Here is a 27,654-nt window from a genome sequence, read left to right as displayed (position 1 = left end):
ATAACAAATAATTTGAATTAAAATAATAACTAGAATATATATTTTTTAATATATATTTTAAAATATAATTTATATTTTTTATGTGATAATATGAGACAATGATTAAGCATAGTAACAATATTTGATAATATAATCAATTGAATTATTAAATCTATTTACTATAAATTAAAAATTTCAGTAGTAATATTTAGTAATATTATAAATCATTAAATTATTAATGTGAAAGAAAGATTAAAATCATAATTTATAAACATAGTCAATACAGTATGATTAATTTAAAAAAATTATTTAAAATAGTGATCTAATAAATATATATAAATATATATTAGAGTATTCAAATTATATTGTTGATCATTTTTGCTATACAATGATGAATTCCCTTTGCTTACTATTGTTTCACTACATAACCCGCAGATGTTGATTGAACTTTAGTTACCATTATCAATGCAAGAGAGCGTTCTGTTTTATATTAGTTGCTCAGCTGTTTTGAAGAATCGACGCAGCTTAACAGTGATTATCCGTAACTCAGTGTAGAATTGCTGCTTTCACGTCCAAACGCAAACAGATGTGGAGTGGCTGTCCAAATTTTTGACGTATCTCGTTCAGAATTTTTCGAACAGTGAAGACATTTTTTTTCGTAGAATTTTTATAATATCAAACGTGTGATCATAAGTGATCGTGTCAGAGGTTAAAGACATCAAAAGAAAAAAAATAAAGAAATCGCCATGAGCGAATTAAGCCAAGAGGAAGTGAGTACCAATGCACCGTTTTCAATCGTTATTCAATAGCGTCCGTAAGTCCGTTTTGTTGTTACCTTCCTTTCGCTTTATGCTTGCTTTGTTTCCTAATTTTATGCTGAAATGGAAATGATAGGCAAGAACATAAGAAAAAATAACAGGATAAAAAAGAAGTCTCATCAGCAAGACTTCAGACAATAATTGTAAAATGCTTCTGTGGTACCACTTTTTTTTACTGTGGTATTGTGTTAAAATAATTATATAACGTTAATAAATTAAAATTAATTTTTTCCACTAATATATAATTAAGATAATTCTTTAATTTTTGTTGAGATATTACTTACAATGTTTATTTCTTTTTTTTATAATGTAAACAAAAATTGTATATTTCATGATAATATATTAGAAAGATTATTTTAATATAAAATTTATTTAAAAAGATAATGTATTCTTTATATTTATAAAAGTATTTTTTCATTTTCATTCTTATTATTTGTATTCTTTGTATTTGATATAAATATAGTAAATTTTTAATCATATCTTATATAGTTTTGATTATTGAATCATATTTTTCTATCTTCCTATTAAATATTAATAATATGAGAAATTATTTCAAAAATTATATTATTTATTTTTTAAAAAAATTATTTTGTAAAAAAATAACAAAACATTAAAAAATTATAAATATAATATCAAATGTTTCAATTATAGGTAAGAAGAAGACGTATGGCTCGTTTAGCAGGCTTGGACAGCTTTAATTCAACAGTCAATATAAGTCATAATAATGATCCTGTTTCTCCAAACACACCTGGTCCATCTAAAACATTTACAGATCAAATAATATCACCATTAAAACAGCAGCAATTTCAGAATCCTGAGCTACCAATGGAAATAGAAGAAAATACTAATAAACAATGTAGCAGTTCTGGTATTGACATAGATTCAGGAATTGAAAATATGGAAGTTGAGGAATCTGAAAGAAAAGAAGTAAAGCCAAGATCACGTGTAAATATAAATATTTATATTTATAAAAGAAATTAAAAATATGTATTAAAATATTATTATTATTATTATTATTATTATTATTATTATTATTATTATTATTGTTATATTTATTTTTTAGACTACAAGTTCCAGTACAGAAATAACTACAGAACAAATACATGCAGTTATATCACGTGTATTATGCATATCATGGAAAGAACCTACAGAGGGTTGTATATTCTTACCACAAATGGCAATATATGCATTATCAACAAAATTCATTGATGCCACAGAAATCATTAATCAAGCATTAATGGAAGTCTTATGCATGTTTATGAGAGACGAAGATCCTTTAAAAGAAATTAATATAGATACTTCTTCAGATAGAGAAGATAGTCCAAATAGTCAAGCAAGTCCATTACAAAGTCCAGTTACAACATTTTGTCGTTGTGATATTTGTTGTAAATCGTCACAACCTAAAAGTCTCATTTATTTATTAGATTGTTATTCAAGAGTTGCAATTGAAGAACGAAATCATCCAAAGGTATAATTTATATTAACATTTAATTATTAATATATTTGCATCTTAACAAGTATATGATATATATATTTGATATGATATATATATTTTTTTTTAAAAATAGAAATCAAGTACACCTCCATTATCTGATATTTTGGCTGTTCTAAGAGCACAATGTGTTCAGTATTCCAGTCTTGTATTACAAGGCCTAGTTGGTATTTCTCAGTCTTCAACTACATATCCGTTTTCCATGACACCACTTCTGTATCCTGTACTCTCGCAAAGTTTACCTCGTGGCTATTTACATGAACTTGTAACAAGAACACATACGAATTCAGCAATATTTAACAAAATTTTTACACCGCTCTTGCAAGGTTTATATCTTTCAATGCAGCAAGCTAGTTTGATTAGAAATACACATCGAAGACCGATTGAAGCATTAGAAGAGTTAATAGAAATTTGCTGCGGACCGAGTAGTAACATACGACCAATATGTCGTTTAATTGTCCATCAAATTCAATTTTTACCTGATATTATGACGTCGGCTGCTGGTAAAGAAATTACAACAACATCTCTTTTGGGACCGTTTTTATCAGTTTCTGTATTCGCCGAGGATCAATTGGATGTAGCTGAAAGATTCTTCAGTGGTAATCTATTCGTCGATAAATCAATAAGTTTAACATTACAACAAGAATTAGAAAGTATCAGAACATCACTTCATAAAATATTTCATGCGATACTTGCGAGTAGTAACTGCCGTGAAGCTATGTTAACATATTTAGCGACATTATTACGTTACAATGAAAAACGTGCTCAAATACAAACAGAAGAATTTTCTCTTGCGGGAGATGGATTTATGTTGAATCTTTTGTCGGTATTACAAAAACTTTCTGTGAAAATCAAATTGGACACAGTAGATCTATTATATCCATTTCATCCAGCAAGTTTCGTTGAAATAAAAAACGATACAAGGCTGAAACTTACGTGCCAAGAAGTTGCTGATTGGTTGAAATATTTAGAAAGGACACACAAGTGGGTCGAGCCAAAGTTTCCAACACAATGTTGGTTCCTTACTCTACATTGTCACCATATAGCGTTGTTACCGGCTTTACAGAAATACCAGAGAAAGCTGAGGACTTTACGTGATGTGCAAAAAATGCTCGATGATCTACAAGCTACTGAACCACAATGGAAAGATAGTCCTTTCGCTAGCCGTAATAAAGAATTGATAGAACGATGTAAGGAGCAATTAAAACATCTCGGCAAATCAAAATTATACACAGATGCTGGATTAATCGATCCTGTTTTATTGAGAAGGTGCTTACACTTTTATATTTCTGTAGCAGAAATTCTGCTAAGTTTATTGACACAGACTTCGCCAGGAAATCCTATTCCTGAACTGCCTTTGCCACAGGAGGTTCCACAAAAATTTACAGCATTACCAGAATGGTATGTCGAAGATATTGCAGAATTTGTATTATTTACCCTTCAGTAAGTACTTTTTTATTGTTATTTTTATTATTACATTATTATTACTAATGTACTATATTATTATTGCTTTCTATTTTTTATAGATTTTGTCCTAGTGTAATAGTAAATAATATGGATAATTCCCTTATTACATGGTTACTTGTAGTAGTATGTACTCCACATTGTATACGAAATCCATATTTAATAGCAAAAATTATTGAAGTATTATTTGTAATAAATCCTAATGTTCAGGTAAATATAAAAAAAAAATAAAATTTTGTATTTTCTTAAATAATATCTCATAATTCTTAATTTTAGGGACGAACTGAATCTCTTCATGATCAAGTAATGGCACATCCTATATCAAGAACATTATTAGCTTCATATTTGATGAAATTCTACACAGATGTTGAAACAACTGGTTCTAGTTCAGAATTTTATGACAAATTTTCTATTCGTTATCATATTAGTTTAATACTAAAATCCATGTGGGATAGTCCAGTACATAGAAAATCAATCATCGATGAAAGCAATAATGGGAATCAATTTGTAAAATTTATTAACATGTTAATGAATGATACCACATTTTTACTCGATGAAAGTTTAGAATCATTAAAACGTATTCACGAAATCCAAGAATTGATGTCCGATCTTAAAGCATGGTCTGCATTATCCCGTGAACAACAACATTCACGAATGAAACAATTAACAGCAGATGAGAGACAAGCTAGGTCATATCTCACTTTGGCGAAGGAAACCGTTGCTATGTTTCAATATCTAACAGATGATATTACAGAACCATTTTTACGGCCAGAATTAGTCGGAAGATTATGTGCCATGTTAAATTTTAATCTACAACAATTATGTGGTCCTAAATGTAAAAACTTAAAAGTACGAATACCACAAAAATATGGTTGGGAACCAAGAGCTTTACTTAGTCAATTAGTTGACATATATTTACATCTTGATTGTGAGATTTTTGCCGCTGCCTTGGCTGCTGATGAAGTAAGTTTACAATATATTAATAATATAAATACATTAATAATATTAAAAATTATTATATGTATTTAATAAACAAATAATATTATAAATAATATGTATTATAATAATATAATAAATGAAATCTATAATATAAAAAACTTTTTCTAACAAATATTATAATTACAGCGTTCATTTTGTATGGAATTATTTATTGATGCTGCAAATAAGTTAGAAAGATCAGTAATCAAGTCTATTATAGAAATTGAAAGATTTGTAGCTCTTGCTGAACGTGCTGCAGATATAGCAAGGGATAATCGTGCACGTGATGCAGATTACGGCGATGCACCAGAAGAATTTCGAGATCCACTTATGGATACACTTATGGAAGAACCTGTTAAACTTCCATCTGGCATTGTTATGGATAAAGCAGTTATTATTAGACATCTTCTCAATAGTGCTACAGATCCTTTTAGTAGGCAACCTCTTAGTGAAGATATGCTTACACCAAGTGAGTAAATAAAGTAATTTTTTTTTATAAAAAATTTATGTGATAATTAATTATTGCATATTTATAGTGCCTGATTTGGAGAAAAGAATATCAATGTGGAAACAGCAAAAGAAAAAACCGACAAAAATATAAATTATGATTTTATTGCAATAATCATTTTTCAGAAACATCACGATATTGTGTAGTTAATATTACTACATGATATATTGTATCAGTCCATAGATATATCATTCTATGGCAAATGAATACAGTGCAATGATCTCGCTAATGTGCAAATATTGCACTTAATAAATTTACAGTTTTAATACATTACTGTCTAATACTTAAAACAGACAGTTAAACAGACTGCAGCTATGTAACCAGCTGCATATTACTTTTAAAGGAAAAAAAAAAAATACTTTTAAAAAACTTGTAAATAATTGCTGGTTTATAACATCAATACCTAAAAAAATCTTATTTACAAATTTAGCACTTGTTCCTTTGTACGTTCTAAATATATGAGACTGCAAATGAAAAATTAAAAATTAAAAAATTAAAAACATATGATCAATTATAAGAATAATAAATTAAACAGCATAGAGACAAAAAAGTTAACATCAATCTAAATTTTTTTATTTAAAATTTGGTAATTATAAATTTATGAAAATAAAAGAAGAAGACATTATTTGATGCAAAATTTATGTAAATGATCCATATACAAATGATAAAGTATTTAAAAAAAAAATTATATTAAAATCTTTTTTTAAACATGCGAAATGTTGCACAATAGAAAAAATAATTTGCAGCGATTAATTCTTTCTAAAGATGTACATGGTAAATGTATCATGCCTATTCCTTCAATAAATTTCATGAGTAAAGATTTGTTTTGTGTATATAATAATATATTATTTAAAACAATTCCATCCAAAAAATATTTTGTTTTTTGTGAAATTTTTTAAAAAATTATTTTAACATTTTTACTATAATTATGCTTTTTTTATTACAAATTTAAACGTTTTTTTACTTCAAAATTCGAAGTATATATTTTCATTTAAATTCTTAAAATAGTATTAAAAATGGTTAAAAATTTATAAAAAAAAAAATTTTTTAAAATTAATATTTATTTTTTAAAAGTATGATTGTAATTTATAATTTTCATATCAATTAAAACTTTGTTTTTATAAATTATATTTATATAATTATATTTTTAAATTTAACTATAAATTATATATTACATAAATTTATCATTAAATAATGTTAAAGATTATTTTAAAATGAAAATGAATTTTATTTTAATTGTAAATTCGAAACATAGAAAATATTTCACATAATTCAAATGATTTGAAAATATAATAAATTATATGTTGATTCATGTAATTCTAAATTATTTTTATTATTCTAAATTAGTTTTATTATTAACTGTTAAAAAATGTTATTTATTATATTCTTATATAGTATATTATAATCTCAAAATGTTTAATGTTTAATTAATATTCTCATTATATAAAATTAATAAAGTTCAGGTTACAAAAAAAAGACATTTAAAAATATTAGAAAATTAAGTATTGTTAATATATATTAACTGCCATTGTAATTTTTGCCCATTTTTCAATTCAAATAGCATATTAATATTTCTAATATATATTTGTTTTTACAAAGAATATACATAAGAACATAATTCTTTTTTGAGAAATCTTTCATATTATATATGTAAATATAAATAAAAATAAAAAAAGATCAAGAAATTAAGCAAATATTTAAATATAATACATATAAATGATAAATTATATGTAATAGATTATATAGAAAAACAATAAACAATATTAGTTTATTTTACTTGCAAAAATATAAAGATTTCAGTTTTTTAATATTTTTTATTTAAATGAAATTTAATTATATTAATGAAAGGTTGTTTATTGCTCTTCCTCTACCTACTCCAATTAATTTCAATTTATTATTCTTTTGAATAATTTTTCCCCGACCAATTCCCATTGAACTAACTATAGATTCTAAATCTTCAACACAAGAATCTTCATTTGCTTCTCGTAACATAGCTTCAGAAAAACCACGAGGAGCTCTTATGGGTTTGGAATCTTTACTTCTTTCTTCATTTCTTGATATAAATTCAAAAGATTAATGATACTTCTTATAATTATATAAAAAAAATAAAAAAATAAATATGTAACAAATTAATATAATTAGGATAAGAACTAAATTATTACTTTGAATCAATAGTTATATTAATTGTTTTTGTATTGTTATCCATAGAATATTCTTCTTCAGTTAAAATAACAGAGTTATCATTAATTTCTATGTCCCAATTTTCTGTACAATCTATTGTACTTGAAAGATCTGAATATATCTCAAAATTTGTTGCACCATGTTTTTTTGTTTCTATGAAATATAATATTTTAGCAATAATATTAAACAAGAGAAAATTAGAAATAAAATATAAAAAAAACCTGGATATATTTCATTTAACACATTACGAGCAGAACACGTAGTGATATGCTCTTCTAATTCTTCTTTAAATAATCGATGGGTGGCATTATATGGACACATAACTTTATAATGTTCAGGATATCGCTATTTTAAAAATTTAATATATTTATATAACTGATGATATGAGTATTATTTTATAAAAAAATTAAATTTATTCGTTAAAATTAACAAATTAACATTCATATTTTTTTTTATAATTAATTTACTTACTTTTTCACACTTGACAATGTGCTTTTGAAGACGAGATTTTGCGATAAAATGATTTTTGTCATATGGACATATTATAATCGGATCATGAAGCGTAAGACATTTATACATTTTGAATTTATTACAAATACCTTATTAAATATACAAATAATAATAAGAATGTTTTTTATGTTTTAATAATTTTTTTTCTGTGATCGAAATTATTTCTTCGATATATTGCTTAAAATCGATAATACATAAAAATCGATATATAATCGATTTATATTTGTATCGAAAAATAATTTTAAAAAATCTAAATAAGTGTATAATAAATATATAATAAATATAAAAAATATTGCGATATATAGAAAAAATATATAATATAAATATAATATAAATAAATATATATATATATATTTATAAATGATAATAATAATATATATATGATAATGATAAATAATATAATATATATAAATGATTCAAATTAAAATTCAATTGAATTTATTATACATTTATTTAGATTTTAATATAAGTAAAAGAAAAAATATTTTAGATGTATTTTGTTCTCATTAATATTACATTTTTTAATTTATAAATCAAAATAAATCAGAGATTAAAATAAATGTTCATCTATTTTTATATATAATCATTTATTTATATGTATATAATTGATATTAATATAAAAATTAAATTTTTTATCTTATATTATTTCTTTGAAAGATATAAAAATAAAATATTTCAAACAAGAGTTGAAAATATTAAAAATGAATTTTTAATATTAATTATTTTTTGATTTATTTGCATTCATTGTATAGTTTTAAAAAAATATAACAAAAATATAACAAAATAATTATAAACAAACTTACGTAAATAATTTATAATAATAATTATTATATTATAAATCTTCATGTTAACAGCAAATTATGAAATAATAATATATATGAAATAAATAATATATTTCATTAATTTATTATTAATATGCTATAAGAATTTATTATATTTTTTTGTAAATTTATTAATTTATAAAACATGAAAATTTTCGAAGTTTATTCTCGAAATTCTTAATTCTTACATTTTCAAAATTACAAAAGCTATGCACATGATTTCTTTTCATAAATAATATTACTTAATTTCTAAACATTGAAATAAATTATTATATAAACATATTTAAATAATTTTAATTTCATAAATTTATGTTCTTTTTATTCCTATCCTACGTGCAAAAATATTACACTAATTATACACACTGGAAAAATTAAAAGTACAAATTCAAGATTTTAAACAATGTAATTTGTACATATCAAAGATCGTTATATTATTGGAAAGATATATCCAAATATTTATTGTATTATAAATATTCATAATATAATACAAGTAAGAAAAATGTTTTATAATATACATAATAATGTTTATATGAAAAAAGTTAATAAAAGTTAATTTTTCATAAAATTAAAAAGCAAGATTGAATAATATCAATTGATTTTAGATAATTTATAACAATCCAAATATAATGATAAGAAAGAACGAATTATATAAAATTACATAGATAGGCTAATAGCTGCCTATATAATTATTTGAATCATTCATTGAGTTTCTTTAAATAATTATACAAGTATGTTACAGATAGGGAAGAGGATCGACAAGTAAACAAGCAATAACATATAAAATGCCCAGAAACATATTTAATTTAGCTGTTTGCTTAGGCACACTCTGAATCATATGAGGGCTTCTAAATTGTTTTTCTATTTTGAAGGCAGTTGGTAAAGTAATAACTGGTAACAGAAACCATATAGAATACCTTAATGCAAGCACCACCAGAGTTACATATGGTGTGAATAATAAAAAAGCATATAAAACATGAGATACAGTGTGACCTATTAAAATAGCTAATGTTACTATTCCTGCTCTTTTATCACTCTCTAAATCTCGAGTATTGTTACTATGTAAAATAGCTTCTGTATTTAGAGCAAGAGGTATAGCATAATATATTGTACCTAGTTCAATATAACCAGTTTGAGCCATGAATGCAAATAAAACTGAAATAGGACCAAATATAACTAAAATAAGAACATCACCTAATGCAATATATTTAAATCCTATTCCTCCTGTATAAAGAAATGAAGAAGATAAACCCCCAAAATATACAAGTGCAAGATGTTCCATTTTTGCAGGAGATATGGTAGTTAATAGAACAAAACCTAAACATCCTGCTGTATATAATAATGCACCTAATGAAACTAATTCATCTTTTGATAAAAGTTGATCTACTAATATCCTATCATCACTTTTCCGGCTATCTACTCCTTTTATATAATCAAAATATGTATTTACTACATTACCAGCTCCATGTACACAAAAAACTGTATATACTGTGAGGATAAAAGATATCCAACTAAAATTTGCTATGTTTGTTAATCGATAAGCTAATGCAGATCCAAGAAGTGTTGGCATTAATGAAGCACTTAATGACCAAGGTCGTACAGCTAAGAAGTATGAAGACAATTTCATAAGTGGAGAATTTAATGTTGAGGATGATATTGGTGAACAATTCGTATTATTTGACATTGATTTTCCTCCAACTTCTTTAGTAGAAACCCAAATACCATTGGACATCATATTTTGTATTTTGCTACAAATAAAACAAATCAATAATATTATTATATAATAATAAGTATAATATAATATTTGTATTTTCTATTAATAATGAATCAAGTTTATATAATAAAAAACGAAAAAATTTATTTATATATCATTAATAGAATTTTATTCTAGTATATTTCTATTTTTTAATTATATTATATAAAAATAAATTCTATAATTAACAAATTTAAAAAGAAAGTTAAAACTAAATTCTTTAACTAAATTTTTTGTTAACAAAAAATATATAGAATATATATTTAAGGATTTATAACTATGTATGTAGTACTACTATAGAATAGTAGAAAGAATTTTACTAATTAAAAATGAATTATTGATATAAATAATTTTTATAACATTATATAATTTTATAAAGAAATTTATTTTTTAAAATAAATATATAAGAATTAGATGAACTTACCTAGTATTCGTTTAAAGAGAAAATATTAGGTTAGAACAATCTCCATACTGTATTCAAAATTGTTACATTTTTTAAGTATTTATTAGTTAATAAGAAAATTATTAATTATGCAAAAAAAAAAAAACAATTTTCACATAGTTAAATTTGAAATTATGATTTAAAAAAGAATTCTTCTTTTTATGTATTGTTACATATGACGATGACGTGTTTTCATTAATATGCACGTGGCGCTCTCTAAAATATTCTTTTTTCTCATAAAGTCAACAATATCGTTAATAAATTTAACTTTCACAAGAAATATTTAGAAATATTTAATTACTTTTTATTTTTAAATTAATAAAATATTGTACAATTTATAAATTATATATATATATATATTTTTATTATATTCTTATTAATTTTTAAATAAACAATATTCTATTATTTTTAAATATATCAATAAATACATATATTTATATATCTTTTTATATTTAAAAAATTAGATATATATTTATAAAATAAAAATATTTAATTTTTTTTAATATTGTAATTTTTATATATAATCAAATAAAATCTATATTTAATATATATATATGTATATATAATATATATATACATATATATTTTTGATTATATGCATATGAATAATAGATTGAAAATAATTTATATTATATAATTATAACTTTTAAACAATATAAGAAAAAATTAAAAAATTAAAAATTCTAATATTAAAATAATTAAAATTTTAAAGATTATTCAAACATAATGTATTAGTTAAAATAATAACAAAATGCATGTAAATATGTCTTAACAAGAAATTGTATATATATATATATTTAACTAGAGAACAACAAGTTAGAGAATAAATATGGCAACGATGTCCAAATTTTTAATATAGTCAATCAAGTATTAGAAGTTTCTAAAAGTTACTAGAAGTTACTTCAGGTTTTCACGAATTTTAATTTTATGAAATATTTATTTATATAAAGAAAAAAATAAAAATAATAAAAATTATAAATAAAGATTGAAATCTTGAATTTACTAAGCAGATTAAATAAAAAATAGTGGTTTCATGTAACTTACAAAATTTTTTTAAAAATACAAGATTTTATATACAAATAATGTTTGAATCAACATATTCGGATATCAAAATAAAAATGCAAATTTAAATTAAAAAAATTAATATTTTTTTTTTTAAATTTAGTTAATAGATACGAATATACATAACTATTTTTTTCATTTATTATTTTATTTTTCTTTTTTTCTATGTATATAGATATTTGTTAGAAACTAAAATTAGAATTTTGAAATTCTTATTTTATATCTTAATTTTTAACAATTATATACTATAATAATTTAGTAATAGTAATAATAATACTATTACTATATAGTTACATGATAATATAACTTTTTTATATTAAAATCTTATAAATTAATTAATAATTAAATTATAAATTATATATCATTTTTTAATATAATTTATTGTTTGGAATTGGTTTAATAATTATATCAATATTTTTAGCGAATTATTCATTTTTATTTATATATCTAATCTCTCTCACTTAATATTATTTTTTTATCACATATATTAATTTATTTAAATTAATGTCAATACAAATAGATATAAACTATAACCTCAAAAATTATATATTTATCACTTGTTTATATTATTTCTATTTTTTGCATTATAATTAAACATTTATACTTGATTATACAAAAATTATATGTATAATTATATGTATATATATATATATATATAGATTAATTTAAAAAAAGATTAGATTCCGTTTTCTATTTATCGTAATAACATTATCGTAATAAAATAAGACTCTTGGTACTAGCAAAAACCATGTTGCCAGATTTAACCATGTATCTAAAGTAGGCTGTGACTCTATGATTGTGGAAGATACATCCATTTATTATACGCTGTTCATTATACGTTTCATAAACGGTGGTGTCAGATAGAATTGATCGTTTTACTTCACGTTCTGTTCCAGAAATTTCTAATAAATCCTTTCAGTGAAATTTTCCATAAAAATTTATTTTGTTTTATACATTTTAAGTGTTTACGTTATTCTATTTTTAATTATCGATCGTAATCTTTTTCACAAATATTCTGTTTTTCAAAATGTCCTTTTTCGGATCATTGATGAGTGATCTCGACGATGATCCTATTTTTGGGTAAGTTAAAATACAAATTTTAATTTCTTAATTTTTTTTATAAGAATGAAAAATATATGAATTATTTTATTTTTAAACTTAGTTTATTGTAATTATAATTAAATAAAACAAAAAACGATATTTTATTAATTTTATTACATAAATATTTATTATATATTATTAATATTTTGATTCGATAAAATTATATAATTTTTAGAAAAAAAATTAGTAAATATCTATATTTGTAAAACATTCCGCATTAAAATCTTATCTTATAAATTAGAAATATGATTAACTATATTTAATTTTTATATTTTATATTTTAATTTTTTATATTTTAAATTTTATAATGGAAATTTCGTTTTTATAATATTTTTTTTTAATTTTGTTGTATTAATTTAATTAATTATTAATTATTTGATATAATTATTTTTTAATATATTATTCTTTTGTATAATTAATATTATAAGAAAATATTTATTGAAATTTTCATTTATTTTATTACATTTGAAGATTTTATTATAAAAAAAAAAATACATTCAAATTTTTAATATTATTTTTTATAGATCTCATATTCAATCTATGAGACATATGAATAATATGATGAATTCATTATTTAATGACCCATTTGGTATGATGGGTCATCCTAGCCATAATGCTATTGCACATGCTAATCATAGGAATCGAAATCATCAGGATGATCTTCAAGTATTACCATTTGGATTTCCACCATTACCATCATTTAATATGGGCAATATGTTTTCAAATTTTGTATGTAAATTCTTCTTTTTAATTTATGAAATTTATAATAAATAATAAATAAGAAAATTTATAATATAATTATATATATTAAAAAAAAATATTTTAGGATAATATGGCATCAAGTGGAAATTGTCATTCCTTTGTATCAAATTCTGTAATGACATTTGGTAGTGATGGTCGTCCACAGGTTTATGAAGAAACCACATCCACAACAACTGTTCCAGGTGGCATAAAAGAAACAAAAACAACAGTCTGTGATTCTCGTACTGGAAAAAAAAAGATGGCTATTGAACATCATATTGGAGATAGAGCACATATTTTAGAAAGAGAACAAAATATTCATAGTGGTGAACAAGAGGAACATCAGGAATTTATTAATCTTGATGAAGGTTAAGAATCTTTTTTATAAGAATTCATTTATTTCATATCTATTAATCATATCATTATTTTTATTTATTTCATATCTAAAATAAAAAAAATATATTATTTTATTTTACAGAAGAAGCAGAAAGTTTTAATAAAGAATGGGAATCACGTGTTCGTCATTATGGAAATTACCATCATGGAAATTCTCATTATGGTATCCATGGTCATCGAAATAGATTCGATCATAGACAGTTGGCTTTACCTGATCCATCAGGAAGGTTAGTTCATTAAATATATAATTTATTTCAAACAAAATCTTTATGTATAATTATTTGCACAAAAGAAAAAAAAGTATAAATATTTATCTTATAATTCTTTAAAATATACAATTGATGTTTAATACATCTTTATTAAAATATTAAAATGTTAATACATGTAGTGATGTTGCATGTATTTATCATAGAAATGTACACTTAAGATTATGTGTGCATGAATAAAAATATTATATATATAGCGCTGTTACTGATAAATTTAAATTTATGCAGTGTACATAAGAAAACCAGAAGACGAACCAGTAAAAAAAAGTGAATGAAGAAAAAGGATCTCATCATATTAAATATCATTTTATCTTACTTTCTGCATTCCCTGCTAAAATTTTGTATCAAACATTCAAATAAAAACATTTAAGTTTTAATTTCTATTTGTTTTGTTTAGTTATAATATGAAATAATTAGAATTTCATTATAGTACTTTCATGATATTTTAATTTTCTTATATTTCATGTGTTACAAATAGTTATAATTATTATATCATTACATGAATATATAATTTATTGATTTAATAATAAATAATAAATTGCAATATATTTCATAACTTTGATTCTTATTTTATAGTAATGTAAACTCATTGGGATTAATAAAAGATAATGTATCAATAAAACATCTACACTTACATTTTTTTTATTTAATGTACTATAAGCATGAAATTAAGTCTAAATCTTAATATCTAAATTTTTTATTTTTTTGTTTTATTCTACTTTTTTATTTATTTGCTTGTTATATGCTTTCATAATCGATATTCTAATTCTTCAAGATGGACATCTTCTCCTAGACGTAGTTTAAGATTATCATCATCTAAACCATACAACTCAATTTACAATTTAAGGTAATTTTAGTAATTTTATTAAAATTTATGGTTTTGAACATGTATTAAACACATAAATGTGTTACAGAATTAAAAATTTGTGATTTAACAAAATACATATTACAAATATTAACATATTTATAATATAAAAAAATTACGAATATAAAGAAAATTTATTTATAATAAATATCTGTACTTGCATTATTAAATTATTTAAGGATAGAATTTATTGAGCAAAAATAATCATTCTTTTGAATAAAACTAATGTTTCTAATGAACTTTAATAAGTTACAATATTTCATATTTTTTAATTCAATGTTTTTCAATAAGAAGAAACATCATAAAAATATGTAAAAATATCACTGATTCATGCATGTTGTTTGTAGTCTGTAACATAGTAGTTATAGTTAAAGTATATTAATATTTATAATGATATATTATATTTTTTTTTTTTGTGATTTTATTAGATATATTATTGTATTTACATAAAAGCAGTAAATTGAAATTTCTCAATTTATAGAAATGTATTGATAATTTTTAGATTATAAATTTCAATAAGAAATTAAAAGATTTAAATAAAGAAGTTTTAATTTAAAATTAATTTAAAAATGTATACCTTAAATACAATTTTTTTTTAAATATATTATAGATATTAGATATCTATTAAATACAAATATTTTTTAAATATCTTGTTATTTTGTAATAAAATATAATAAATATAATTCATATTTTATCTTTTTTTCTTTCATATTTTTTAAGAAAAAATATATTTAAAAATCTTATTTAAGAATATTTTTTTTATATTATTTCTTTATATTCTTTATATTATTATATTCATTTAAAAAAATGAGAAAATTTTTTTATAAATTTTCAATTTATTAATTTTCATTTTATTTTTATTTTTAATTTATTAATAATAATAAATAACATTTTAACATATTTTAGCAAAATTTGATCGATTAGTCTTTTTTTATACATTAATATCAATAATAGCGAATTTTTTTATGCAGTATATGATATTATGATATATATATTATGATATTAAATCATGAATATTGATATAATGAATACTGATATTTAAATACGCATAAAATAAAATGATCAGTTTTCAATATTTCATTTTTTGAAATTAATTTCGATTTTTAAAAAATATCTATATATTTAATATAATAATATATAAAAATTATAATATATAAACTAAAAAATTAAAATAAAAAATATAAGAAATGAAATTTTGCATTCATAAAATAATATTTTTTTTACTTTATTTTTTTATATTTTTACTTTATTTATTTTTTACTTTTCATTTATTTTTTTAATTATATCTTTTTAATTTTATATATTATACATTTTTGTTTTTTGCATTTTTTTGTTTATATATAAGAATATAAAATATTAATCCATTATAATATTTATTCATAATATATTATTTATTTTGTTACTTTTAAAATTTATATAAAATCACATATTGTGTATAATAAATAAGATTTGTATAGAATATACTATATATTATATATTGCAGGTACAACCGCAAATATTAATAAAATAAAAAGCATAGTATACAATGACACACATGCAATGTAAGTATGCATTTTATTTAAAATTTATATTTTTATATTTCAATTTTTCTGTAATTTATTGAATATGTATTGAATATATATTTTTTAATATTATACTATTTAATTTTTAATTTTTGAAATTTATTAATCATTTTTATTTTTATAAAATTTTTTAAAAATTTTATATTACAATGTATTATTTTATATTAATATATAAATTTTTTAATAAATTTTATCATTTTCATATTTTACATATTTCATAATTTAATTTTAATAATATCAAAAAATATATTATGATTTCATATTCTTATGTTTACAGTTTGAATTCATCCAATTGTATTCAAATCTACATTAGCAGTACTGCAGTTGATTATAATAAGAAACCAAAAATGTGGATGTTGAAGTTTGCAAAAAGTGTCATTATATCTCATAGTAATATATAGACTTTGTATTTAATTATTTAAATTTAAACTATGTTATAGAATTTTGGTAGAATCTAAATGTTTTAATCGATAAAATCATTAGTTTTAATAGTTTCAAATAATTTCTTATTATATTTTTATAGGTTTAGATGAATCTTAGTATGTTTTCAAGTTTTCTGACATTTTTTTTCTTAAAATTAAAGTTTAAAAAATATTTTCTATATCATATAAATATTTTATTGAAATTATGCTGCAGTTATTTTTCATTCTATATGTAAATTTATTATTTTCTTGAATCTTTTTAAATAAATAACATGTATGATATGCATTAACATATGTGAAAAATATGAATAATGTCAGAAAATATTTAATTTTATTTTAAATATATCTATACATAATAAAAAAACATTTACATTATTTAAAAACAATTCAATTTATGAACAAAAAATATATTTCATCTAAAAAACTATATTTAAATGTTTAAATTTTAATTATATTTTTAATATTAATAAATCATTTAAATTTCAATTTGTTATACATTTAATACATTTTCAATTTTAAATAAAAATAAACATATTTTGGGATATATTTATCAATGAATGTACAATTTAATGTAATAATTTTTGTCATTATTTATTTCAATAAAAATTATAGATTTAATATAATTTAGTTCACTTTTTTATATTAAAAACAAAAAAATTAAATATAAGCCGTTCCTAGTACCTCTTTTTATAATTTTTTTTTAAATAGAAACTAATTTTATTTAATAATGTTTCAATGAAAACATTTAATTTTCTAAGATTTTAAAATCATCTACGATTAAATATTTATGTAAATAATAATAAAGAATGATATATGAATGTATATGTATTCTATTACTAAATTCTAAAAATAATTTTAAAATTAATATATAGTGCAATTAATTAATGTTTTCATTGAATTAGTAACAATAATGTATATAATATAATTTTATTAAAATTCATTAAAAAAATATACCTTATTTTATAACAAGAATAAAATTAACATCTGTAATACATAGTAAAACTATTAACATAATCATTAATAAAATAAAAAGAACGTAAGAAGAAAGCTGACAAAAGAAATGATATATTATATATTGTCTGCACCGCACAGGGCAGATTGACTTGTGTTAATTATCTTCTGCCAAAGTGTTGATTCTTGCATTAATAGCCAATAATTGGGCCACAAAGGCTGAATCGCTCATAACTGTAGCAAGAGCAGATAATAGATCTTCTAGGGAATCTTGTAAAAGACCTAACTGCCGGGCACATTCGGCGATAATTTCTTTTTCTTCAGTATCAGGATTTATCTAAACAAAATATATTATTATTTAACAATATTAATTTTTTACAATTATTTAATATTAATTTTTATATAAATAAAAAACATACTTTTGGTGAACTGCAGAATTTATTAAATGCCATTTTGATTCGTCTTTTGCCATTATTAGTTTGATAAAAAATTGTAAAACTTTGTGCATTGTTTATATCCAGCACAACAGGAAAATATAAACCAGCTGTAACATGACCTTTAGTATCTCTTGCAAGAAGACTTCTGAAGTTATAAACTAAATTTCTGCGTTCCGTAACATCAATGGCAGTTAAATAAGGCCTTGCCACATATATAAGAGCAACTTGTGTTCTTTCTAAGGTATCAGATCGTGTTTTTCTTTCATGCCATTCAATATAATCTGGATCGTTAGTGCATAAAAAGTAATTATATTCTTTTTTACAATCTGGTTCATCAGATTGAATAAACCAGCCTGTATGTGGGTATAATTTATCCTCCATTATAGTAATTACTCGAGCTACATGATATCCAGGATCAAGTAGCATAACTCCTTGTCGTCCGCCAATTTTAATTTTCAGGCACACTAACACATGTTCTTTTTCACCACTATCTGCAGCAGGTGGTCCTCCAACATAATTAGCAACATTATCAATCGTCTACATAACAAAGAAATTTATAAAAAAATTATAAATTTTTAATTATAAAAAATATACATATATATATATATAGATTAAAATATATTTAAGAATTATAAATATACCTCTTCACAAGACACTAAATAGAAACCACTTGCTATACCAGGAAACCTTTTATTCAAACATTTTAAACGGTATAGTAATTCAAATCCTAAACCCACACAAGTGTGATGTTCACGGGTTATCAATGGTTGGTATTTATGATAGAATCTCTCCAGAACAGTTTCTCCACTTGCAATATAATCCTTATAAAACCTATTAATTGCAAAACAAATTATTATAATAATTGTTTTATAATATTAATATAAACTTATAAAACATGTTATGACAATTACTTAAGGAAATTGCCAATGGTATCATAGCGATGCTCACGCAGTAAATGCTGCGTTTCTAATTCAACGCTGCCTGCTAGTTCCTCATATTGTTCGACTGTTAAAACGGTCAAGGCTGGTGCCTCATAATGGGCCCATACCGGCAAGGGTAATGGCACACCCCTGATCCAGGGCCCTCGTGCCTGCCCTTGTGGCTGGCACCATGTTTCTGCTGTTTCGAGTCAACTTGGCCATTCACTTCCCCAACGGCCCACTGTTGGCACAAAGCCATGCTCATCCCTGCAGCTGCTTATTGGCTCCACAGGGCTCTCTCCGTGTTTTATACTCTTCTCTCGCTCTAAAAATATAAAATGATGTATTTTTATCATTGATATATTTTACATATGTATAATATATATATATCTTTTATTAATAATTTCAAATAAATAATTGTTTATTTTAAAAGATAAAATATATAAAAAATAATACTTTGTAATTCCATAAGTATGAATAGGATATTTTTTAATCAATATAACTCATAACTTATTTGTTGTAATTATTATTTCTATTAATAAATATATATATACCATATCTCCATTGCTATTTAAGCACACGAATTAATACGATTCCAAATGACAAAATTTGTGAAATAAAAGCAGAGAAACGGATCGGAGTTGTCGTTGGCTTAGTATCCAACATGGCGACGGTATATATACGCATGATGAATCAATACGTGACCAGGTAGATATGTAATATGCCACGTGTCTACTATGCTTTCGTCTCAATGTTACTATTCGCGCTAATATATTTACTAATATTAAAAAAATTGCCAATTCTAACAATTTATTTAATATCTATATTAAATGTTTAATATTTTATATTTTTCAAAATAATACTATATCAAATTATATCAAAATAAATTAATTAATATTGTGAAAATAATTACGTAAGAAAAAACATATATTTGTTTTCTGTTTTTAAATTCACAATACATTATTATAATTTTAAAAAAAATTCAAATTTTAAATATGATTCAAAAAATAATGGTATAGTAAGTATGAAATTCTAATGACGCCAAAACATTAATGTTTACATTTATTAGTTTAAGTATTTATTTGATTTAATAGCACATTACTTACATCAATGTATTATGTTTATAATTTATTACCATTGAATATAATAATATAAATTAAATTATAAATATATGATATTAGAAGTGAAAGTATTTCCCTCCCGAACTAGGACACAAGATGTTTCAAGTACGCATATGCGAATTATTTTATCAACTATTTTGTAAATAAATGTAATTTTTTATTCAAAACATAAAAAAATCAAAAAAAGAAAAAAAGAAATTAAATATATTATAGAACTTACCCATACAATGAGCGCACCAAACAAACAAAAACTTTCCCTCTTCGGAAGCTTGGCACAATTTACACGTCCGAAGTCCAAGCAGAACTGGGTAGTGGAATGTATGCTGAAGATTATATACGTTCAAGCCTTTATAGTTCTCCCTTACCTCTCTGCCAAGCTTGGTTTGATAATTTACCACGTGACTATTATTTCATATAAAATTTAGAAGACATAATTTAGAATTTATATGTTTTCTTTCTTTTTTAAATAAATTGAAAAACAATTTTTTCTTGTCTAATATTTAATATTACTTTTTTGTATTACATCCGAAAATATGTATTCAATAAATATGTATTTACATATTTATAATTATTAAAATTTTATCCATATTTGAAATTCTACATTATTTTCAATATATTTAATACAAATTTCGAAATTAATTAATCCATAAAACAAGATATAAAAAATTTGTCACAAAGAAATTCATCTTAAATATGATTGGTTGAACATATTGCGCTTCTGAAAAATATCACCATTTTCCAATTGTTAAGCTATCGAAGCCTTACGTTAACTTTTCTTGAGTTGAGTTTCATGATAAATATAACTGTATACATTCTTCGAAACGTTAATATAATTATTAGGATTTCCAAGAAAGAAAATTAAATAGATACTATGTTAATGATTATTCTCACTTTTTATTCATTGCATATATTACATTTTTTTTCTTTATAATTTCAGGCGCACTATTTTAAATGACCTTGAATTGGTATTTTTTTTAAGTTATAAATATTTTACTTTGGGATTCTATGGAATTCTGAATCATGACAAAAATGATATTTCGCGCGGTTTTATTGTTAATATTGTTTTATATATTTTAATATATTGTTAATATTGTTTTAATAATTCAGCCACAATTCAATTACAAACAATATATAATAAATATATAAGTATTATATATATATTTTTTTATATACATATAAATATATATTTAATCTAATATATATGCAAATTAAAACAATCACATTAGATTCATTTAGATATCTATTGGTCACGTGATTATAATGTAATTCTATATGTATTTTGATGAAACGAAATTACTACGCAGTTATATTATTCTTTTGAGAAAATTAAAAATAAATCAACTATTATTAATATAGTTTATTTGATAATGATTTCATTTTTTATTTATTCTTATAAAAAATATACACAAAAACAGTTTAATTATTATTTAATATATAATATACATTTTTATCAATTTAATGTTATAAATATCACAATGTTTTTTCATCGATTATTATTATTTTCTTAATTACACTTTAAAAACTTATATTAGAATAGTTTCATGTTTATAGTTTCAATGACAGATATATTTCTATAATAGTGGCATATGAATTTCGATAATAATGCAAAAAAATTTAATCTTTACATGTGCTTATATATTTATTTTACAGAAGATATACATAAATATTTTTTCATTATAATTATAATTAAAAATAAATCAGATTTCTATTGATTTTTATTTATGGTAGAGCAATTTAATTACATAAAATACAAAAATATATATGTGATTCATGCATGACGTAAAGATATATTTTTCTATCAGTTGAAACATTGCATTGTATATAAATGTATGTTTGTGTAAATGATCTATATGCATATGTGTGAACTTGGATGTTACAAGTTCAACTAAAATAATGATAAAATTATTTTTGATAATTCTTAATATTATATCGTATAAAATAAATATTTTCTTTTAAATTTTTTATTTCGAATTCTTTTTCTTTTATTCTTCTATTATTTTATTAAGATATTATCATTATTTTCTTAATAATATTCAAATACTGTTTAAAGTTTATATATTTAAAATATTTTGTTTAAAATTTGATTATATTTTTTCAGAAAGTTAATAATTACCTATTAGTATAGGTATAGTATATATTAGTATATACTATACTTATATATATTAGTATATATTAGAATAGTTAATAATTGAAGTTAATAATTATTTATTGAGTTATAATTTTATATTATCATATATTATTTGTATTATTATTTAATTCATACAGATAAATATACATTTAGAATATATTAATGTGATAAAATTAACTAATTGTTTATCATAATAGAATTATTTTTTTTTATTTTCCATGTATTTCGAACTTTTTGAATATATAACATATTATATATATTAATAATAAATATATATAATTATAAATATTAGTTGAAATATGAGTATTATATTTTTTACTAATTAAATGTGTAATATGTATTTATTTTTTAAATTTTATTATATGTTTGTAATATCTTGCTATAAACTAATAAATTTAAATTCTTAAATATTAATAATAAATATCGAATCTTCTATACATCTTCTTTATATATATAAATTTAAATTTATATTTTTTATTTTTTAGTAATGATGATTAAAATGATTATATTTATATAATTTTATAATATTAATTTTGAATTTAAAATAATTTTTAATTTACTTGTAATTTCATAATATAATTATAAATAAAATTTTTCTATTTTGAAAGTATAATTTTAAGTTATTATTATAGAAATATTATAAAAATTATATAAATTATATATAATATTATAAAAATTTATATAATAAAGCTGATTTTAAAGGCACATGATATGAATGAACCAATCAAATTTAGCAATGGATATCGATGTATGCTAGATGAGATTGAAAATTATCTACTTATGTATATATGTAATCATGCATGTTTTCTTGATATTAATGTGCGTAAAATATTTATATTATATCAAACACTATCAATATCTTTCATAATTTTTACAATCAGCTTTATAGGTCATTTCATATGTATTTTTCATTTTGATTATAATTGAAGGATATAATAAATATCAATTACGTTTAAAAAAAATATTTATATTTTTACATGAATATTTATTTTAATTTGTTTATCATTGTATTTAAAAAATGATATGTAATTATTAACTTTCTAATAATTTATAATAATTGTTTTAATCTTATTTATTTCGTGATATTTATTTTTTTGATATTCATAAACATATGGAAATCATTGTTCAAAAGAATATATTTTTTATTTCAGATTATGAAAAAAATAACAAAAAAAATGAAATTGATGTGGAATTAATCCTATAAAATATCTTTCTATATTCATTTTGGGACAATAATAATGTCATATTAAAAAAGTGACAATACTAACATCATAAACTATGATATAAATGTATGTGTATTTTATATATTTATATTTATATATTTTAATAAGTTATTTTTTTATTTCTAATAAGATTTTAATTTATTAAAAATATTTTATTTAAAATGTTTATTCAATTTAAATTATTTTATATTTTCAGAAATTTAAAAAATATTAATCATCTAAATTGAAAGAAATTTCAATTCCTAAAATGAAAGTTGAACCAATAGATAATTTATATCTTGCACTTATACAGTGCTTTGCTATTATATTATGCGGGTAAATTTTTTTAATAAAAATTATTTTTTATTTTAATAATTAAATTTTTATTATATAATTTTTAAAATATACATGAAAAAAATTTATTTTTCAGATATATTGCAGGACGCTTTGATGTTATTACTAAAATAGAAGCAAATGGCCTAAATACTTTTGTAGGAACATTTGCTCTACCTTCCTTAATTTTTATGTCATTAGCAAAATTAAATTTTACTTTAGTAAACTGGAAATTTCTTTTTGCTGTATTATTAGCTAAGAGTTGTGTATTTTTTGTTGTTCTTAGTATATCTTTAATTATTAAAAGAAGATCAAATCCAGGTTGTGCTGCACTTTTTGCAATATTTACTACACAAAGTAATGATTTTGCTATTGGATATCCTATGAGTAAGTAAATTGAAAATTAATATCAATTTATAAATATATAATATTATTATTTTTATAGTTCATGCATTATATGGGAAAACACACCCTGAATATGCTGCTTATTTATATTTAATGGCACCTATATCATTGGTTATTTTAAATCCAATTGGTTTTGTATTATTAGAAATTGGTAAGCGTTATGATGAAGATCATAGAAATTATAAGGACATGATTTACTCTATTATAAAAGGAATAATGTTGAATCCTGTACTTCTCATGACTGTCCTTGGTATTTTTGGTAATCTTATCTTTAGTCATGTAGTACCACCTGTACTTGCAACTGTGCTTAATATATTTGGTAATGCTTTCTCAGCAAGTGCTCTTTTTTTGTTGGGATTAATGATGGTTGGAAAAGTCCATAAGTTGAAAGGTACAGCTCTTGTAATACCAGGTATATTAATATCAATAAAATTGCTGGTACTTCCTTTGGTTATAAGAGAATCTATTATTCTTTTAAATCCCGGAGAAAATGCTACAGATACACAAGATTTAAGTACATATGGATTTCTATATGGTACTATTCCTACAGCACCAGCTTTATTTATTTTCACTCTTCGATATAATCTTGAAATTGATTTAATTGCATCGGCAATGGTTGCTTGTACTTTTTTATCTGCTCCACTAATGTTTGTATCTGCAAAATTAATTGATGCTGTTGCGAGTGGGATTAGCCCAGAAAATTATGAACATCAATTAAATATATTTTCTTTTGATGTAAGCATTGCTTCAGCAACAGTGTGCATATGGCTAATAATCTGTTTTATTGGATTAGAAAAAAGAAAATATAAATGCATCACTCATAAATGTACATTCTGTATTATAATTGCTCAGGTTTGTAGTAAATTACATTGGTTTAGAATTTGTATCAATTATAATCGAAATATTTATATAAAAATTATGATTTTAGTTGGCGACAGCTATTGGTGTCGTAATATGGACAAAACTTGAATCTCATAATAGTGATTCAGTTTTATGGTAATATCTATTATTTTATCTACTTTTATTTTATTTAATATAATATAATATATATTATATATATTAACTTATATTATTAATATAAATTATTAAAAATATTAAAATTTATATTGCAATTTACAATAATTATATATATATTAATTTATTATAGGTATATTCAATTTATTTTAATTACTATGGGAGTATATGCAAGTCGTATTTGGACTATGGCAATAGCTGCAACTTTGTTATATTTAAGTTCCCGTTCTCTGGATTTTGTTTACAATATTCAAAAATGGTTTTATCCTATAGGATGGGGGTATGATAAATTTACATTTTCCTACAATTAATACTAAAAAAGATAATATAATTAATATATTGTTTCAGAATTCCATTTTTAATAGCAATTATCATGTGTAGCACTATATCTTCAAAGGAATCTGAACTTGAGTTTAGAAATCCAAATTTTCAATTTGGTACTATTCAAGCTGGAATTTCTATTTTTATATTAACATTCTGCTTTATTGGTAGGAATAAAATGTATTTTGTCAAATGAAAGAAGAAATAATTTTTTTTTTATTATATATTTTTTTTTACAGTAACAATAGGCTGTTTGATTTTACAACAGAATTATCATCGTCGAAATATTTTAACATCTTATTCTAATTTAATAAATAATGCTGAAAATTCTAATAATGATGATAGTGAAGGACAGGTAGTAGATGTTGAAGATTTGATTTCTTCAACTTCTAATACTCCAATGTAAGTGATTCATATAACAAATTAAAATAAATAAAACTTTTTTTTAATTAATATATTAATTTTATTAGCATTGGTTGTGAATATATAGATGATTGTCCAAATAGAATATGTAGAAGCTATAATAATGAAATTAATAATTGTGATTTATACATAGATGTTGAAAATGAAAGAAATGATCCTCAACTTTTACGACATCTTATATTTGTTATTTTACTTCTATGCTCTATGTTTATAGTAAGTATATTATATGTGTAATATATTCAAAAGATAAAATTATATTTTATTATAAATATTTTATAAAGGGTTTATCCATATCAATTGGAACATTATTAATGGAACAATTAACGGGGATTTATGCAGAATTAGCATTTTTGGATGTTGCTTTAAATTTTGGCCAATCATTAATCACATTTGCTATTTTTGGATTAGATACTGATCTTGGGAAGTTAGGATATTGGCTACGAAAAATATGTCAAAAATGGCGTACTGGTACAAAATTATTTTTATTATATATATTTATCTTTAAATAAAAAATATTTATAATTAAAATAATATAATTTGCTATTTATAGAAAAAGAATTACAACTTCCTCCTGAAGATGCATTAAGTCCAGAAGTGAAGGCTATTAGGGATCAATTTAATCGTTGTTATTTAACTGAATGTCGTGCTCGTATAGCCATATGTCGTAGACGCTTATTAAAGGTATACAAAGGTGTTTTCACTGGAACTGATTTAGTTAATTGGTTGCTCGAAGCCAATATTGCGCAAACAAGAGAAGAAGCCATTCAATATGGTCGTAATTTATTAGAAAGTAGAGTGTTACAGCATATTGATGGTACCCATCATTTTTGTGATCAAAATTTGCTTTATATTTTTAATGCCTAATTGTACATCTTGATAAAATTTTATGAAAATGATTATTTTTATAATTCTTTTGAAATACGTTATCAAATATTAATTTTTTAAAATGCTATAAATTGGAATATCTAATAGTGAAATTTTTTACTTATTCCGTGCAATATATTATCTAAGATCTTTCAAGGTGGAATATAATTTTTTAAT

At 21.6% G+C, this 27,654-nt stretch overlaps 6 protein-coding genes across 11 annotated transcripts; 3 read left to right on the top strand and 3 right to left on the bottom strand.

The window, feature by feature from the left end:
- Positions 1 to 464: 464 nt before the first annotated feature.
- LOC412219 (ubiquitin conjugation factor E4 B) lies at positions 465 to 6,061 on the top strand. 2 transcript variants are annotated; one of them, XM_006566641.3, is made up of 8 exons: positions 465 to 793; positions 1,449 to 1,742; positions 1,861 to 2,265; positions 2,366 to 3,732; positions 3,816 to 3,963; positions 4,030 to 4,716; positions 4,879 to 5,200; positions 5,268 to 6,061. In XM_006566641.3, exons 2-8 carry the CDS (start codon positions 1,464 to 1,466, stop codon positions 5,330 to 5,332), a joined length of 3,273 nt encoding a protein of 1,090 aa, XP_006566704.1. In that variant the 5' UTR covers positions 465 to 793; positions 1,449 to 1,463; the 3' UTR covers positions 5,333 to 6,061. The 2 variants fall into 2 exon arrangements, with proteins under 2 accessions (XP_006566704.1, XP_006566703.1); XM_006566640.3 differs by having other exon boundaries at positions 467 to 749.
- A 988-nt stretch (positions 6,062 to 7,049) lies between these two features.
- LOC100577344 (gametocyte-specific factor 1) lies at positions 7,050 to 8,108 on the bottom strand. The gene is made up of 4 exons (XM_003250835.3): positions 7,892 to 8,108; positions 7,642 to 7,765; positions 7,402 to 7,573; positions 7,050 to 7,292 (listed from the first exon to the last, which is right to left on the bottom strand). Exons 1-4 carry the CDS (start codon positions 7,997 to 7,999, stop codon positions 7,073 to 7,075), a joined length of 624 nt encoding a protein of 207 aa, XP_003250883.1. The 5' UTR covers positions 8,000 to 8,108; the 3' UTR covers positions 7,050 to 7,072.
- Positions 8,109 to 9,391: 1,283 nt separating this feature from the next.
- Positions 9,392 to 11,163, bottom strand: LOC552769 (ubiA prenyltransferase domain-containing protein 1 homolog). The gene is made up of 2 exons (XM_625145.6): positions 10,926 to 11,163; positions 9,392 to 10,496 (listed from the first exon to the last, which is right to left on the bottom strand). Exon 2 carries the CDS (start codon positions 10,481 to 10,483, stop codon positions 9,485 to 9,487), a length of 999 nt encoding a protein of 332 aa, XP_625148.1. The 5' UTR covers positions 10,484 to 10,496; positions 10,926 to 11,163; the 3' UTR covers positions 9,392 to 9,484.
- Positions 11,164 to 12,782: 1,619 nt separating this feature from the next.
- LOC409877 (myeloid leukemia factor) lies at positions 12,783 to 17,284 on the top strand. Of its 3 annotated transcripts, XM_016915245.2 has the most exons (7): positions 12,783 to 13,085; positions 13,631 to 13,835; positions 13,933 to 14,215; positions 14,326 to 14,470; positions 15,285 to 15,356; positions 16,858 to 16,915; positions 17,214 to 17,284. In XM_016915245.2, exons 1-6 carry the CDS (start codon positions 13,033 to 13,035, stop codon positions 16,874 to 16,876), a joined length of 777 nt encoding a protein of 258 aa, XP_016770734.1. In that variant the 5' UTR covers positions 12,783 to 13,032; the 3' UTR covers positions 16,877 to 16,915; positions 17,214 to 17,284. The 3 variants fall into 3 exon arrangements, with proteins under 3 accessions (XP_016770734.1, XP_006566702.1, XP_006566701.1); XM_006566639.3 differs by lacking the exon at positions 15,285 to 15,356 and having other exon boundaries at positions 13,033 to 13,085; XM_006566638.3 differs by lacking the exons at positions 15,285 to 15,356; positions 16,858 to 16,915; positions 17,214 to 17,284 and adding an exon at positions 14,738 to 14,890 and having other exon boundaries at positions 13,033 to 13,085.
- A 985-nt stretch (positions 17,285 to 18,269) lies between these two features.
- LOC409595 lies at positions 18,270 to 19,925 on the bottom strand. The gene is made up of 4 exons (XM_006566767.2): positions 19,795 to 19,925; positions 19,388 to 19,577; positions 18,729 to 19,283; positions 18,270 to 18,646 (listed from the first exon to the last, which is right to left on the bottom strand). The coding sequence occupies exons 1-4, from the start codon at positions 19,923 to 19,925 to the stop codon at positions 18,467 to 18,469; spliced, it is 1,056 nt and encodes a 351-aa protein (XP_006566830.1). The 3' UTR covers positions 18,270 to 18,466.
- Positions 19,926 to 24,063: 4,138 nt separating this feature from the next.
- Positions 24,064 to 27,512, top strand: LOC724877 (integral membrane protein GPR155). 3 transcript variants are annotated; one of them, XM_026443646.1, is made up of 12 exons: positions 24,064 to 24,204; positions 24,335 to 24,453; positions 24,548 to 24,837; positions 24,896 to 25,105; positions 25,190 to 25,707; positions 25,784 to 25,851; positions 26,003 to 26,149; positions 26,218 to 26,357; positions 26,430 to 26,592; positions 26,661 to 26,826; positions 26,895 to 27,081; positions 27,164 to 27,512. In XM_026443646.1, the coding sequence occupies exons 2-12, from the start codon at positions 24,386 to 24,388 to the stop codon at positions 27,475 to 27,477; spliced, it is 2,271 nt and encodes a 756-aa protein (XP_026299431.1). In that variant the 5' UTR covers positions 24,064 to 24,204; positions 24,335 to 24,385; the 3' UTR covers positions 27,478 to 27,512. The 3 variants fall into 3 exon arrangements, with proteins under 3 accessions (XP_026299431.1, XP_026299430.1, XP_026299429.1); XM_026443645.1 differs by having other exon boundaries at positions 24,896 to 25,114; XM_026443644.1 differs by having other exon boundaries at positions 24,896 to 25,707.
- Positions 27,513 to 27,654: the final 142 nt, after the last annotated feature.

Source organism: Apis mellifera, linkage group LG11 (assembly GCF_003254395.2).
Source record: "Apis mellifera strain DH4 linkage group LG11, Amel_HAv3.1, whole genome shotgun sequence".
Lineage (NCBI taxonomy): Eukaryota > Metazoa > Arthropoda > Insecta > Hymenoptera > Apidae > Apis > Apis mellifera.
Note: the sequence above shows the minus strand (reverse complement) of the source record. Positions and strands in the feature narration are given on the sequence as shown.